Consider the following 16,960-nt stretch of genomic DNA (forward strand, 5'->3'; position numbering starts at 1 on the left):
ATTTTTTTTTAAATTTATAGTTAAACTATAATAATTTAATTCTTTAAATTTCATTTTTATAACGGTTTATTTTTTTAATTATAATAATTTATAGCAATTTAGTATTTATAGTTTTAATATTTATAACGATTTAATCCTTTAATTTAAATTAATTTATTCAATTAATATTTAATTTTTTAATTTAAATTAATATATTCAATTAATATTTAACAAATACTAAAATTAACAAAATGATTATTTTGTTAATAAAATAAAAAGTTATATTGTTTATTAAACAAGTAAGACACTAAATTATAAATTTTGCTAAATTTTAAAAATTATATTATAAATTACTTTTAATAAATTAGATCGTCTATATTATCATAATCAAATGATCTGAATCGCTTAATGCGATAATAAAATATATATCTACCGATATTAAGACTTCAAGTTTAATTCCCACTCTCAAAGTTTGCCTTAAAACTTTAAATTAACACATGTTATCTCTTCTAAAAAACCTAATATACATCGATTTAATTCTTATAATTTAATTTTATCCTACACTAAATTTTTCATCCAATGTTAAGTCAATTTTTCATTAAACCAATAAAATATTAATGGTTAAACAAGAGATAAATATTTTAATTCATAAGATTAAATTATTTTTTGATTCCCAATTAACATATATCCCCTGATTTTAGAAAGTTTATGGTTCGTCTCAATATTTTAATTAATTTAATACCTAAGTTTCTCCATCTAAATTTCTAAGCAACTATCAAAAAATTGACTAGAGGGATTAAAATGTAAGAAGTTAAAATATATGCACTAAACAACTGATTTAGAAAAATAAGGTACATAGATATTAATTATAATATAACCTGTGGACTAAATGGTATTTTATTTAACAGAAAACTACTCCTTTATCCTTTGGAAGAATATAAAATTTTGCCTATACCCTGAAAATTAAACAGCCACGAAAAGCATCTAAAACCCTCAAGATAAAATTAATAAATATATCAATAAATGTATTTGGCTCTTTGAACTGTCGTAAGAAAATATGAAGAGTGCTCATGGAAGCTACCGATATAGAATAGGATTCTCATTCATGAATAGTATGCGGAGCCAAATTCTTTTAGGCTAACCAAATCGGAGAAAAATGGAGCAAACCCAAATACATAACATACGCAAGAATGATAATTGAAATGTTCGACATGATTTTAATAATTTTTGTATGGAAAAGGAATTATTAAATTATACAAGCCATAAAGAGATCACATAGTACTAAACTCCATCATCTGGCAGAAGTCGTATGCTACCTTAACTATCCATACACTAATAGTATAGCCGGAATCAGAACACAAGAGTTGATACCAATTCGAGGCTGCAAAATTCACCTTCTCAGTTTATTCCATCCTATAAGTACAAGTGGAAAATTTTCAAGGCATTCATACTTTCCCAGCTTTTCCATGAAATTGGAGAAAGGGTAAAATTCTAAAAAGAATCGAGTCTTCGAAATAATAGTGCCTTTGCAATTAATAGTTATAACAAACTAGTGCTATACTATCTAATGATATGTCTGCTATTCAATTCCATAGTGCAAGCCAATCTCAAAATCCCGACAGCTATGCACAACCAGAGTGCACCAAACCACTAACTAGCTAATAGAAGCTAGTGTTTTGATGCCTGTCCATTGATCTATCACCTATTCGTTTCCCTGCCTACAGTCCTCGTATCTGTTTTCGCTGTTGCCTTGTCAATTGCAATTTGTGCTTCGCGGCACTCATGGGTGCAAAATGCAGAGTCACTGCAATTCAACAAGTGTCAGTTCAACTCTGTTGTGATGGGTAATCTGTTTACCCAGATCAAACTGGGTTCAGCTAATACTATTCTTTTCCTCACAACCAAAGGAGAAAATAACGAGTTCAAAATTATTTTAACTTGAGCATTATCACTGGAAATGCCAACAATATCATTTAGTCATGTATGCAACCGACAATAATTTACCGCAGTTGCTGTGCTTGGCAGATCTTGAAAGTGGGCGCAATAAACATTTGAAATTCATAAGCTTTATACGAGAAGATATAACATATGAAGATGCTATGCCTCATGCGGAAAAAAGATGGTAACATCTAGGGTTAAAAGTTACAGTCAATCCTCAGTGAAATATTAAGACAAGAAATATTAACATCAGATACAAAAAGGCAGAACTCCCACTGACTGAGGTAAAGAACATGTGTAAATAAGCAGTGATCAATTTTGAAAGTCAGATGGTTTACTATCAAGAAGATAAGGATTTCTTTGTTCTTTTTGAAAGCAGCAAAGAAATGTTATGCTGTTTGACTGCTAAAAACTGAAAAGTAAAAGACTTCATAAACAATTTTTTTATCCCTCCTTTTGGTTGAAGAAAAAGTCTCAAAATAGTTTGTCTGTGGATGTACTAAAAATCAGTGACATTAATCTTCATTCCTCAAACAGGTAACTATGTGTATAATTACGATTCTTAAACAAGCCCAATATAACTGTGGTTTATATGCATTTTTACATCTATGTTGCTGTAATAATTCTTTCTAATTTCTTCATTTTTTTCTCCCAATTTTATGGATTTTTATTTTCTACAAATTAATATTTCTTATGATCTTCCTTACACTGATATGAACAGAAATCTTTAACCCAAAAAAAGAAAGTTGCCTCCCCCGTTAAAAGTTAAAAGCGTGCATATTTTTTTCGTTTTCCAATTTTGACAGTGGTGATCACAGAATAGACAAAATATAGGATCTAAATTACAAATAAAGACAAAGCAACAGTGAAAGAATATTTCTTCCTACACAAGAATGCCTCGTCAAGTGCTGTTCCTCCAACAAAGCCAAGTTAGCTCTCTCTCTCTCTCTCTCTATATATATATATATATATATACATATATATATATATATATATATGTATATAAGTATATTGCATTTTTTACTTTCACAAACGACATTAAACCTTTTATTTTTCTAAGATCAACTGAAATCCACAATTAAATAAAAGGAAAGAAAAGGCTGACAGATATTACGAAATAAAACGGAGACAGTCGTCAAATACTTAAGCAATTACAGTCAATACTATCTAATCAATCACTAAAGAAGTAAACAAACAAAAGTTTTTATTTTTGGTTTAGGGGGAGGGGGAGGGGGATTAGAGGAAGCCAGCTTAATAAAAAAGAGTATTTGGTAAAATCAATTATATAAATTTCTAACACACATTAATCTTCACATAATTGTGCATGCTTTATTTTTCTAACAACAGAACGGAGGGGGAAAAAAAGCTGAAAAAATAATAGAAGGAGAAAGAAATTAGACAGAAATGAAATCTTACCCGTACATGTAGATGTTTTTGCTCTGGTCCAACCTTTTCTTGCAGTGGTAGCATCTTTTGAGAAAGCAATCGCGATTTCTACTCTCCATTTCATACATCAGCGGCGGAGCCGAGACTCTCAGGATATTCGAGCGAGACTGATCAGGAATATTAACCGGCGTTGCAGGGTCCCAACGAAGCTCCAGCGAGTGCTGCTGGTTCAACAAGGTAATGTCTCCTAAGCTTTGCGACTGGCCAACGCGAGAACGCTTTTTTGACACAACCGGCGGGGAAGATTTAGGGTTTGGTGGTTTTGAGAGAGGCAGAGATGATCTCAGAATTGGGAGTGAACCATGTCTCTGCTTGCCCGTGACTGGAGTTTGATGTGTGCCAGGATTCATGGTCACCTTATATATGCTACTGTGGGTCCCTGACTTTTCAACGAATTCATGTAGACGCTTTCCTTTTTGAATTTCTGGGGTTAAATTATGATAAATTTTTATTTGTGTATTCATTAATAATATTTATATTGTAATTTAAAAATAATTATAGATAATCAATTTTTTTTATGAAAAAAGAACTCGATCAATTCACAAGAAATTAAATATTATTCAGAATTAATATATAATAATATCAAATTAATTAAATATGAACATGTTAATTTGATTAAATTGATTTCCTTCTCAGCTTGGATACCTACTAATATTTTGTATATTTAATAAATTTTTACCATGCCTTTGGCTGTATTCATGCACTCAATTAATGTGAATCTGTCATTTAAAAATAACAATTAAAATTATCCATTTTTAAATTAAACAGTTTGCGATTTTAGACCAGTGATTCATTGTAATTAAGAATATCAGTTATACCAGATTTACTTAATTATATGTTGACAAAATATTATTTATTTTAAAAAAAATTAAGATCAAAGCAAAAATCCTATCAAAACAATGAAAGGCCAAAAATGTTGTTTTTGTCCAAGTGATCGAAGAGCTTCTATAGCATTGACATGAGATTAGGCAAGCTTCTTATCCATTAATTAATTGAATTACTTTGAAATTAAGGAACGGAAGTTCAGGTATTAAATACTTGCCAAGTGTTGTTCTTTCTCGTTTTCCTTTCCATTTGTTACCTAATTTTGGAATCAAAATTGTGGGAAAGATGGTCCAAGGGAATATGCTTGGCCAAGCCCAAGCAGCAACTGGTTAAATTGTTCCCGCTGGTTCTCATGAGGAAGTGAAACGGTGCGCTGAGGGATTTAAACAAAACGGATACCACAACACATTCACCGTATGTACAGTATTAAAGCAGTAAAACGGTGTGCAGCATTAACAAGTGAAACGGTGCGCATTATACGCCCATGGTAAGTAGATTGAAGAAAGATCAGAAAAAGGCGGGAACTGGAAGGACAGTTCTCTCTGTTCTTAGCTTAGCTGGATTAGCAGGAGAAGGTATTGCCATGTTAATAAATTGATCAAACCTTCCACCCTGATAGTGAGCTGAAATGGCTTCTACTCTGGAGATTGATTTTTCATGTGTGCTTAATTAGCTAGGGATTGTAGTTGAATGGTGTAGTTCATGAATCAAATTATGGGCCTAATTGGTCAGTTCCCACATTTTCTACGCTTTAGAAGTTTTTATTAGAAATTAGAACAATCATAACAGCCAATCAAGTGATTTTTCTTTGTGAAAAAGTGTATAATTAATTGACATTGAATATTTTCCCCCTTCATCTCTGGCCTTTTTTTCTTGGATGACATGACAATAAGCTGATTTTAACCAGATTTAACTTGAACCCAGAACTAAGAAATGCCATGTCAAAAACGTAGCAAAATATTTAATAGCATTTCAAAACCATGATTGATATAAATAGAAGCAGAGAAATTGGCGGAGCAATGTGAGAAGGCATTGATGCTGAGGGGTATAGCACAGGTCGAATCCCTGTAGTTGTTGGGGGAGCCATTATTTGCACTGGTGGGGATGGTGGTGTCAACGGAAGGGTGGTTTCAGATGCTGGTGCTGGAGCTAGTGCCACTGCTTTGGAAGCTGTGCCAAGTAGAATATTAGTAAATAAATGGTAAAACAGTTTACGGCAATCCTTATTCAACATGGGAATGGGATTTATATCTACTGGAATTAGTAGCAGATTACCTCGTGGACTTAGAGCAGCAGCAGCTGGAGGTGGAAGAGTTGGCCCTAGCAAGACGGGACCTGCCAATAAAAGATTCTTGTCATCTTCTGAACATAACGCTTAATTAACCAAGATTGTTATTCCATGGATGAGCGAGCATGTGAATCATGGAGCTTTGGCTAATGAAACGTTGATATTAAACATTAATTTTTCATAAGAATTGAGAAGGATGCAAGAATCTTTAACCGTTGTGATACCTGGGGCTGGTAAAGGAGTGCCAGAAGCTGCAATGCAAGGCAGAATGCAATCATCAATAGAATTTAACAGATAGAAGAAGAAAAATGTTTAGAATACAAAATGTGTAAACCAAGTCAATTACGACAAAATAGCACCTTTGCACTGTAATGGCACACCACTCATGTTGCATGCTCGGGGGAGAGAGATTGCTAGTGTACGGATAATTGGGACTTGAACAGGGACACTAGCCGTTATTATTAGACAAGCACAATCCATGTTTGTGCTCGTCAGAGACGCCAATGCATTGCAGCAGCTTGCAGTTGGTGATTTGCCATTGCTGCTACTTCCAGTGATGTAATTTATGCAGGGGGTGAAGCTGGTGATCATTGAGCTGGTGCATGGTGTGCTGATTTGCCCTTTCACTGAAATGACTAGAAGAACCGATATTATTGCAATCAATTGGGGAATCTTGAACCCTTCCATGAATCTCTACCAAGGAAAGCTAGCTGAGAAAGCTCTGTGAATAGGAGAAATGAGTTTGGAACTGAATTAGGTTTGATAGGGGTAAGAAAAGCATTTATAGCTTGACAGGGTTTAAAAAAATATAATTGGAGGGAAAGAAGAGGTAGATTTGAAATGGATTCCGGAGTTACAACTGCTATAACTAATAATCTCCATGCATGAAGGAACCTTTGAGTACTCTTCAGTCTTGACCAAAGGAACAGCAGTCAGGCTTAGGTGTGTGTTAGGCATGCCAATCATTAACCTTGAATTTGTTAACATTGAAGATAAATTATCAAATTGCTTTTGTTTTAAGCTTTAAGTAATCTCCATATTAATTAATTTGGAAAATAAACAAAAGTCATACATGAAAAGGAAAAATAAGGACATCCTATAAGTGGCCAATCTAATGAAGTAATGATCAAGCAGATTGTTGAGGAAAAGTAAGCTTTGTCATGATAAATTAAAAATTTTAAATCTAAAGGCGTTATAGTTATTAAACTACCCTCTGGTTTAGTTAAAGTAGGTTATCTAAATATACCAATATGCTTTTGTCTCCATGCCAAAAGATTTTCTATATAAGCCCAAGTCCGTTCTCTTCCGTTTCACTCAAGCTCCAACCCTCTATTTCCAACCAAACATATTTGACCACCTCATTCTTAGTTCTTGCACACAAGTCTTCTTGACCATTCCCGGCAGCCGAAACTTCCAGAGACATTCAATGGTTTCAAGTGGGGTTCGCATGGGCCTAGTCCTAGTCCTGGTCATTGTGGGCATGCTTTATAGTGGAGCCATGGCCCAATCAGGCTGCAGCAATGCAATTACAAGCCTTGCCTCATGCCTCAACTATGTTACAGGAAATTCAACGACCCCGTCATCTACTTGCTGCTCTCAGCTAGCCAATGTCGTGCAATCATCACCACAATGCCTTTGCTCGCTGCTCAATAACAGTGGCTCTTCTCTGGGTATCACCATAAACCGAACTCTGGCTTTGTCTCTCCCTGGCGCTTGTAAAGTGCAAACTCCACCAATCAGCCAGTGCGAAGGTAACTAATTCCCCTGACTTTAGCTTTTGTTATGCTTGTTTATCTCAAGAGGGCATGTATATATGTACTCACTATTTGACTTTGGCAAAACAGCTGCCACTGCGCCCACGTCTTCAGCAGCTCCACCAACCGCTTCAGCAATTCCACCAGCCACTTCAGCAATTCCACCAGCCACTTCTCCAGCTGATTCATCCAACGAAACACCTGAGCCTGCACTTACGCCATCAGCATCTCAGATTCCTTCTTCTTCAGGTGAATATCAGAAAATCTAACAAGCTTAGCTTAATACGTAATAAGGCACTAAGCAATTGTAATCCTTGCTGCAAAAGTATCACTTGATAAATGGATTTTGAAGCATTTCTTTGATAAATGCAGGAACTGGATCAAAAACAGTCCCATCAACAGATGGAACATCCGATGGAAGAATCATCAAAGCACCCCTTCATTTCATCTTCGTTTTCTTCCTTGTGTGGTGTGGTTCTACTGTTTCCAAATTCTGAATCTGAAATTGCTGAGCGAACTTGTGGCGTGCTGCAGTGTTGATTATTATTATTTTTTTTAATCCGATTTTGTTCTAGTCTAGAGATGATTCTTGATTCTACAGACAGGAGTGTGATTGTATTATTTGTTTGGTTTGCTTAACGATAAATAAATAAGAGATCTTTTTGGTACTTCCATGAAAAATCTTTCAAATCCCTCCTCTTCCTTATTCTTTATAACATAGAAAATTCAAGAAAATTGACAAGAAGATACAGGGGACTCAAAGAAAAGGTTGAATTTGACATGGTCCATAAGTTGAAATGAGATTCCAATTTCCAAGGGCACTTAAAACTACAAAAGAAATCACCTTTATCATTGATACAAAGCATTTGCCTTAGCTAACCACGAAGAAGCAGTCTCCTGTCCCCTTGTGGATCATGTAAATAGTTCTCTGCACATTACAGAATTGTAGTAATCATGTAAAAATCTCTCTATTGAAGAAGTAGAAGCTTTGTAAGGAAAGATGAACAATGGCAAGATTTAAATAAAATTCCAAAAACAGTTGGCCACCCACCTAATCATACACTGCTTCGTGAACACATCACTTTTCCTTGTGTGATAAAAATATTAAACTTCCCAGATAGTAAAAATCGTTGTATGGGCTGGCCTGTGTGCTATATAATTCTTTTGCAAGAATCACATTCTTGGGCTTCATTGTACTCGGATTACAAACAAGTGGATTCTTGATTATTTCTTAACAAATAATAAACAAAGCTTCCTTTCAAGTCTTCTGCTTTTCTATGCGTCTATACTCGCCCACTGAAATAACATTAATAGCCTTATGATCATTCTATTAAAATGAATAATCATTGCAACTGAACCATCTAGAAACAAAAATATTATAATCAAAGTGGTTGACCAATATCATTCAGCATTTACTGGAAAGGAAGATCACATGGCGGTCAAAGAGATATTCACCTTCTAGAGAACCTTTGGTCTTCTCAACTTTGGTAAAATTACTTTTCAAACCAAAATAAATAAATAAATAAATTTGGTGTTCTCAACTTTCACAATATACAATTACTGCTAAGTTAACATCACCCATAGCTTCATACTATCTATATGAAATTCCAGTGATATAATATAATTCCTCTTTAATTAGTCAAAAATTAATATTAAAAAATGTAGGAGTCGCTGCAAATTCATAGTTTTAGAATTTTTTTTCTTTCCGGATCGGATATATTATACTTCGAATATACGTTTTTAATATTAAATAAATTATTATTTAATCTTAATTAGTCTTTGTTTATATATTAATTTTTCAATAACACATTCTTTCACTTCATTAATAATTGAAATGGAATGAAATAAAAATTAAACATTTTAAATTTATAAATTAATCACGTTTGTCCATTTTAAATACCATCAATCTACATACACAAAAAAAATCTCTAAAACAGAAAGGACTAAAAAATAAAAATTTTTAAAATAGAGATTAAAAATTGAAAGAGTATAACTTGAAACCTCTTAGATTTATTTAGATACATTTAACACCATATTAAACCTTTAATAGGTAAAATTTAATACACAAATTTTTTTTATTAAATTATAAACTTTAATTTAATTAAATTTAAAAAAATTTGAGAAACATAGTTGTTACTAGAGGTGTACGTAATTTCGATTCTATTTTTCATTATTTCGATTTTGATAATCAATTGTGGATTTTTTTTGTGTAATTATATTTAATATTCTGCAATTATATTCATAAAAGGTCATATTAAATTTATTATTTAAAATTAATTTTAATAAATACGATGTCGTATAAGATATTTTCAACCTATTTTTTATTACAATATAAGCATTAAAATAATAATATAAAGATAAAACATGGTATAATACATATTTTAACTATTTATTAATTACATAATAATAATTAAAAAATTCTATTTCAAAAAAAATAAAAAATTATAGGTAATAATAATAATAATAATAATAATATAGATATATTAAAATTTTAATTATGTATATATAATTTTATTTAAAATATATAGTATATTTAAAAATTATAAAAATATGCTTAATTTTAATTTAGCTTTAATTTGCTATGGATTCAGATTTGATTTTTAATTAAGAATCAAAACCAAAACTAAAACCTTCAAGAAAGAACCGTTCACACCCTAAATTGTCATAGTCGACCTGTAACCGGGGGTGAAGGTAGAACGATACGCAAGAAAAAAAGATTTTTGAAATGTTTTAATTTTTTTAAAAATGATTTAATTTTAAATTTCTGCATTTGAAGCACATGCAGATGGAGTGAACGTGTGGACCAGGCATGGGATGATAATTAACGAAAATGCCATTGCGGTGAAGGAAAAAAAAAAAAGGTTACGAGTGGGAATATCCCCATTGCAATTGCTGCCTTATTCTGTTTTAGGGTAAGCAGAGAGATAGATTACAATACTTCTCTTTAAAGCTCAAAATTCATAAAACCAAAACAAATATATATATTTTTTCCTCTTTAAAAACTAGGCCTTTTCCCCATCACTTCTCTAAATACTCTGTCACAGGCAATCTTACGCTACTCCCTGCCTCTCGACACAATCCCCCTAATCCTATTGGCCTTGCGGTAAGCTCTTTCTTCCTGTTTAAGGCAAAGGCCATAGACTTCTGTCTCAAATTTTGATGGCCAATTGCTTTTTATTTTAATTAGATTTGAATTTTTTGAATACCCATTATTTCTTGTGCTGAATTCTAAGTGGGTTTTGCATTGGCAGTTTAAAAACTGCTGTTTGGTTGTTTTTGTTGTTGTGGACCTTATGGTGTTTGTTCCTGCGGTGAGTTTGGTTGTTCTGATTTGAATTTGGTGGCTTTTTATTTTGATTTGTTAGTGAATTGAAAGGAATTTGCTTATCCTCTGAATATATAAAAATGCGTCTGGATTTTACTGGACATATAGGAGTTATGATTACGATTTGCATGTGTTAAACGCTGAAACCTTTTTTAGCTATGGAGGTTTTGGGCTTTCTCCGGTCAAAATTATGCCCTTATGTTATAACTTAAGACATAATTCGCTGTTAGATGTACGTCTATGAATATGAGATTTTTGGTGTTGCTTGCTGGATTTTCCCTTTTGTGAAATTGTTATCTCATATACTCAAGGTATTATTCGTGTCAGAATTGTATGTGGAATTTTTATGATCAATGTGCTGGTGTGTATTTGTGAATCAATCTGCTTAAGAGTACATGGCCAACGGCGCCTCTAATATCTTATTTTGAGGTATACATACAATCACTATGCAAAATTAAGAGGTCTCGCATAATTCACAACATACAATCTCTGATGCTCTCTGCAATTACTTGATTTGTTCTTGGTTAGAAGGATCGGTTAACAGCCGCTACTATGTTGATTTGAAACTTCAATCGGTCATTGATGGATGAAATTGTAGTTTGGGGCTGTCACTAGAAATTTATGTTACATGGGATTTATGAAATTTGTGAAGTGGAATTAAAGGCTTAGACACTACTTGAAAATTTGAAGGCTAATTTTGCTTGGATTGAAGCCTTTCTTGTGTAGTTTTATTTAGATTTAGAGGCTTGACTATAAATGTTTATCTCAATTTAATTATGTGGATTAACGTTGGATTTAAATCTTGAATGATGTTTCATACTTCTTGTTTAGGAATAGTTTTGCTTCTATTTTCTTTCATTCGTATGGTCCAGCTCATCTTCTCCCCCAGTCCCATCATCACAAAGGATGCTTGCTTTTTCTTCTGTCTTGTACTGATTCCCTAAATATTCTGGATATGGCACTTATTGCAGTTTGCAGTAGGAGAACTTTTTGGTTGTTGAGAAGGTAGGAAAACTAAGGATTCTATTTTAAAATTCTGGAGTTTTTGGTAAGAATGGATCATGGGTTAATATTGAAGCAATTTCAATATCATTATTGTAACACTGTCTGTTCTATTTATGCAATTATTATTTGAACATTTTTCTCTTGGCTGGATTTTATATACATTTCAAGTCCATTTGGTGAAAAATCACATGAGTTAATAGATTTATGTGGCCTAATAGCATAATCATATAGGCATTTGTGATAAGTCTAAATGAGACTAATGGTAACAAATGGACATTGATTAAGATTGAGTTAAATTTATGGTTCTTGGGATTGGTGACCCATTTTATGCTTTACACGCTTCTGTTTTAAATTTCAGTTATTAAAAGCAAGCATACAGGTGTGTGTTTGTTAAGGGATAAAAAAGAGTATTATATATGACATTGGTGAAGTGTAAGAAGTTATTTCATTTCTTGAAGAGGATCCAGTATCTCCATAAACTGTCACAGTTGATCGGAATATGATATTCTAGGTGCTGCTTTGCATGCAAAACTATCTGATGTTTAAATGCAAACACTATTATCATGAATGTCGCAAATTTTACCTTTTTACCATCTAACTATTAATGGAAGTATAATGTTTTGGACAAAGAATACAAATTGATTTTGCTCAAAATTTCAACTTCTTAAACAAGGAAGTTTTTTTTTGTCATCCTTGCACAGAGGCCATGGAAGTTACTTACAAGAAAGAAAGAAGTGGCCTTTCTGTAGTTATCTCTTCATATTTTAAGTTTCTATAATTCACATCTTCTCAAATTCTAATATATATAGTTGTTTGACTTATGATGTTCTGCACCGTCATTCAAGTTTCTGTTAGTGACAATACATCAAAGAGTTGATTTATTGGTGCTTGAGACTTTAGAGTTGATTTATTGGCGCTTGAGACTTTGCCCTTTAAATTTACCACAATAAGAAGTTATTTGCTTTTTATTGTTAAACGTCAATGTTCCATGATGAATTTTGAGTTCATAAACCCCCCTAAAATGTTTACATTTGTTTACATCTTATAGAAATTGATGAACCTTTTACTGTTGCTTCATGCAATGAGAAGATCAAAATTCATGATGTACAGGAATTTAGATTGTAGAATTCTGAATGTTGTGAGGCAAAAACTATTCCTATGCTGCCTTAACAAAATGGTTAACTAAGATGAATCAGGACTGGGAATAAACTTAAAAGGAAACTTAAATGCCACATGCCATAGCTGGAGAACTGAGGAGAAGAGACTAACATATTTAATTTTGGCAGTCTCTGCTTTCAGGAATGAGATGATTCAAAAACATTGATAGGCATTTCGATTATTTATTGCCATTTTTAAATGTCCTTGTCTGGTTCTACCACTCTCAGTTGTCTCAAATATATTGTACTCCTGGTTTTATTTAATCTATTTACCTAGAGCTTTGAAATATAACAGAGAAGTTTTGATCACAGACGGAGCAAATGAGATGTGTGCTTATAGTCCTTTGCTGACAAAATCAACGTAGACAATTGTCAGGGATAGAATGATATTTTAACGATTATTTTGTTTTTAAAGTATTTTCAATGCCATCTAAGCGCAAATGTAATAGTTGTGTCCTTATCAGTATTCAGATTAGTCTTTATACATACTTTTCTTTTTCAATTCCCATACTATTTCTTGGTTTCAACACAACGATGGCTTTTCATCCTGTTGTATCAGATAGTCTATGCCAATACTTCCATCGCCATTGCAACAAGTTCATCATTGGAGAAACATTTGAGACTAGGTGAAACAGTGATTAGTATGTCTGAACTGATTGAAGGTCTTCCAGACGCCATTGCTATCAGGTGCATTGCACGAGTTCCTTTCTACCTCCATCCGAATCTAGAGCTTGTTTCTCGTTCATGGCAGGCTGCAATACGTAGTCCTGAGCTGTTTAAAGCTCGACAGGAGGTTGGTTCAGCAGAAGATCTGCTATGTGTGTGCGCTTTTGATCCTGAGAATTTGTGGCAGCTTTATGATCCTCTTCGAGACCTTTGGATTACTCTTCCTGTACTGCCTTCAAAAATCAGACACCTCTCCCACTTTGGTGTTGTTTCCACAGCTGGAAAACTGTTTGTGCTTGGTGGTGGAAGTGACGCGGTAGACCCGTTGACTGGTGACCAGGACGGAAGCTTTGCAACAAATGAAGTGTGGTCGTATGACCCTGTATTACGACAGTGGGCCCCACGTGCATCCATGCTTGTGCCCCGCGCGATGTTTGCTTGCTGTGTTTTGAAAGGAAAAATAATTGCTGCGGGTGGTTTCACCAGCTGCCGAAAATCTATATCTCAAGCAGAAATGTATGATCCAGAGAAAGATGTGTGGATGTCAATGCCGGATTTGCACCGCAGCCACAATTCAGCATGTTCTGGAGTAGTTATTGGGGGAAAGGCGCACGTCTTGCACAAGGGCTTATCAACAGTGCAAGTATTGGACAATATAGGGTCTGGATGGACTGTTGAGGATTATGGTTGGCTCCAAGGTCCAATGGCAGTTGCTCATGGGGCCTTGTACGTGATGAGTCACGGACTAATTTGCAAGCAGGAGGGAAAAAAGAGGAAGGTAGTGGTTTCAGCATCTGAGTTTCGAAGAAGGATTGGATTTGCAATGACTGGGCTAGGAGATGACATATATGTGATAGGAGGGGTGATTGGTCCGGACCGATGGAACTGGGATATCAAGCCAGTGTCTGATGTTGATATCTTGACAGTTGGGGGTGAGAGACCAACTTGGCGACAGGCAGCTCCAATGACGCGGTGCCGGGGTACAATTCTTGGGTGTACGCAGCTGAGAATATAGGTCTGCTTTTGTGATATTTGGTGTTTTGTTGTGAAAATTATGCTGTTGTCAAGGCATTGATGGCCCTCCTATTGGGAGATAAGAGGAATGTAATGTTTCTTTGCTCTGGCTTTTGAGCCTTTATCCTTGCTCTTGATATCTGCTGAAGTTAGGTGATTGAGAAGCCTCCATTTTGAGGGCAACACAGAAGGTCTTAAAAGCGGTTTAACCAATCAAAGTGCTTCATGAAATTTAGTAAACAGGATGGACAAGGAACCATTTTGTTTCCCCAATTTTTTTTCCTCCCTCCTTTCTCATACTTGGATATTTGAACTGAACTAATCCATTGTCATGTCAACTAGTTTCTATATTCTTTCCTGTCCATAGTTCACAAGTGTAGCCGTGCGACTCTACTGTTTATGTTCATAAATTATTCGCTTTGGACGATCTACATTCAATCGACCTCTATAGGCAAACTATACCATTTTTTAAAAATTTGCTCTCGCATGAACACATCTTTAATTCCAATGTGTTTAGATGAAGTAAAGAGATGCTTGTCAAGTACTAGAAGTATCAGTATCAAAACTTCTCCAGCCTGCTAATTTGATGAGTTTAAAAATCTGATATTTATCAACCTTTAAAAATTAAGTGAATTACTATATTAATCTTTAAATTTTATATTAAATAAAATATTAGTGAACTTATGTTAGTTTTTAAAATATCTTTAAAATTTTTTTTATTATTTCAAAAACACTTCCTCTATATAGTGTCAGGCGATACTAAACCTATGCTTCCGTCCTATGATCTTATTAACGTCATTGTCGTTTTATTAGCATGTTGGACCAGGCCCACGATACCATATCGAAAACGTTCTACGAAAGCCCGCATGCTATACTCTTCGAATTTTGATCAGCGACAAAAACCCAACCCACCTTACCTTCGTTGGCGGTTGGGCACGGTGGATGCTCAAATTGAAGCACAAGAAGAAAACAACAGACTTTGAGGTGGCACTGGCTCCGGCCTTGATCACTGTTCATTCGTTCCAAAATTCCGTCGCAGTCGCATTCAGATTGGACCTCCGCATCTTTTTACCTCCGGTAAGCAATCTTCCATTTTCTCTCGTTGTTATCATTCATTTGCCCCTCCCGGATAGGATAGACGGAAGATGGACGATTTAAAACAACGTGTTTTGCCTTATTTTACAGGTTTGTGTTAGAAAGGGTTGCGGTGTGTCTTTGGTGGATGATTCTGCTGAGCCTTTCCACGAGGATTCTATAAGAATTAATCACTAAAGTGCAAATGGGAAGCTTCTTGTGTCTGCTGGTGATGATAAGCTTGTCAAAATATGCTCCAGGTTCTTGGCCCTGCATTAATTCCGCGTGAGTTCTCCTAGTCCAAGTTGTTTCATGCAGTTTAGTAGTTTTATCTGATTTGATCCTTCATTAAGTATGATTCATCCGCCAGAATCATAGAATCGCACCGGTCCTGCTTTTTACCTTACATAACGGTAATAGCTGTTATTTAACCGTTCGTTGGGGGCAACAACTCTTCCTCATTCTTTTTCATGATGGCCGTTACTCTTCGTGCTTGTTATGAGTATGATCAAAACATCAATTTGGGCATAATTAGACATTGCTTAAAAGTTCAGGAGTCAAATTTATTTTTACCCCAATTTCTGACAGGTTTATGGTTCTGTTACCCCTTTTTGTGAACCAGTCAAACTATCTGGTGGTTAAACAATGACCTAGCCAAGGATTGAGATATTTGGGCTATTTCATTGCTGGTAGGTGTGGCAGAGCCAGAAGAAGCCCCATGTACTAAATTAAAATTTTTTAAATGAGATTAGGAACAAGAATGGTTTCTTGAAACACTCACGATTTTAACACGGGTTAATTATCTATGTTGAGTACATGCGTTAAGTATATCCGATAAAAGCGTTAAGTATATCCAATTAAATCTGACAATTTTAACGTGCAATATCTAAGTGAATATGAGAGGTCTCAGTTTTTACTTTTCCGGTCTCTAATTTTCATTTCAAAAAAGAAAGTTTACCCAAAATAACAAATGCTACTTTAATGTTTTTATATTGAATTACAAGATAATATAATTAATCTAGAAAATCTCGTATATCCATCCTTTTTTATTAATGAGGCTTATCTTAAGAATGTTTCTATAGAAATGATAATGACATTAACTCTAATAATTCAATTATCGCTAGTGTAGTGATCTCATAGGACATCACTGATTTCTTTGTCCTGTTGAGCCTCTCATCTGTTTTGCTATCTATAGAGCTGAATAGGTGATATTTGTTTGTTGTAAATTTGTGAAGAGTTGGTTGATATTGACGTAGTCCTTATGCAATCAATTTGAAAAATCATTGGCTGAATCTGAACATTAAATTCTGAAATATGTGTATGAGCATGAAGCACATCATAGATAAAATTTTTCCATTTGCCCGCTGTTGCGACTCTTGTAGGTGGTCTCTATTTGAGAGTGAGCTTCATTCCCACGAACTTGGAGTAGCTCTTTCTGCAGAATTACTATGGACGGTAAGGGGCATCTCTAAATTGAGTGGTTCTGTTC

At 34.3% G+C, this 16,960-nt stretch overlaps 4 protein-coding genes across 6 annotated transcripts; 2 read left to right on the forward strand and 2 right to left on the reverse strand.

The window, feature by feature from the left end:
• Window positions 1–1,072: 1,072 nt before the first annotated feature.
• Window positions 1,073–3,786, reverse strand: LOC110610653. The gene is made up of 2 exons (XM_021750680.2): window positions 3,334–3,786; window positions 1,073–1,783 (listed from the first exon to the last, which is right to left on the reverse strand). Exons 1-2 carry the CDS (start codon window positions 3,711–3,713, stop codon window positions 1,678–1,680), a joined length of 486 nt encoding a protein of 161 aa, XP_021606372.1. The 5' UTR covers window positions 3,714–3,786; the 3' UTR covers window positions 1,073–1,677.
• A 1,185-nt stretch (window positions 3,787–4,971) lies between these two features.
• LOC110611634 (non-specific lipid transfer protein GPI-anchored 16) lies at window positions 4,972–6,295 on the reverse strand. The gene is made up of 4 exons (XM_021752026.2): window positions 5,836–6,295; window positions 5,701–5,727; window positions 5,464–5,523; window positions 4,972–5,358 (listed from the first exon to the last, which is right to left on the reverse strand). The coding sequence occupies exons 1-4, from the start codon at window positions 6,161–6,163 to the stop codon at window positions 5,150–5,152; spliced, it is 624 nt and encodes a 207-aa protein (XP_021607718.1). The 5' UTR covers window positions 6,164–6,295; the 3' UTR covers window positions 4,972–5,149.
• A 499-nt stretch (window positions 6,296–6,794) lies between these two features.
• Window positions 6,795–7,911, forward strand: LOC110610656 (non-specific lipid transfer protein GPI-anchored 15). Its single transcript, XM_043961198.1, has 3 exons — window positions 6,795–7,227; window positions 7,321–7,479; window positions 7,603–7,911. Exons 1-3 carry the CDS (start codon window positions 6,903–6,905, stop codon window positions 7,725–7,727), a joined length of 609 nt encoding a protein of 202 aa, XP_043817133.1. The 5' UTR covers window positions 6,795–6,902; the 3' UTR covers window positions 7,728–7,911.
• A 2,204-nt stretch (window positions 7,912–10,115) lies between these two features.
• On the forward strand, window positions 10,116–14,826 carry LOC110610664 (F-box/kelch-repeat protein SKIP30). Of its 3 annotated transcripts, XM_043961181.1 has the most exons (3): window positions 10,116–10,333; window positions 11,527–11,603; window positions 13,277–14,826. In XM_043961181.1, the coding sequence occupies exon 3, from the start codon at window positions 13,361–13,363 to the stop codon at window positions 14,396–14,398; it is 1,038 nt and encodes a 345-aa protein (XP_043817116.1). In that variant the 5' UTR covers window positions 10,116–10,333; window positions 11,527–11,603; window positions 13,277–13,360; the 3' UTR covers window positions 14,399–14,826. The 3 variants fall into 3 exon arrangements, 2 of the variants coding, with proteins under 2 accessions (XP_043817116.1, XP_021606395.2); XR_006352350.1 differs by having other exon boundaries at window positions 10,116–14,592; window positions 14,636–14,826; XM_021750703.2 differs by lacking the exon at window positions 11,527–11,603 and having other exon boundaries at window positions 10,118–10,333.
• The last annotated feature ends 2,134 nt before the right edge of the window (window positions 14,827–16,960 follow it).

The sequence above is a fragment of the Manihot esculenta genome, chromosome 1, assembly GCF_001659605.2.
Source record: "Manihot esculenta cultivar AM560-2 chromosome 1, M.esculenta_v8, whole genome shotgun sequence".
NCBI classification, from domain to species: domain Eukaryota; kingdom Viridiplantae; phylum Streptophyta; class Magnoliopsida; order Malpighiales; family Euphorbiaceae; genus Manihot; species Manihot esculenta.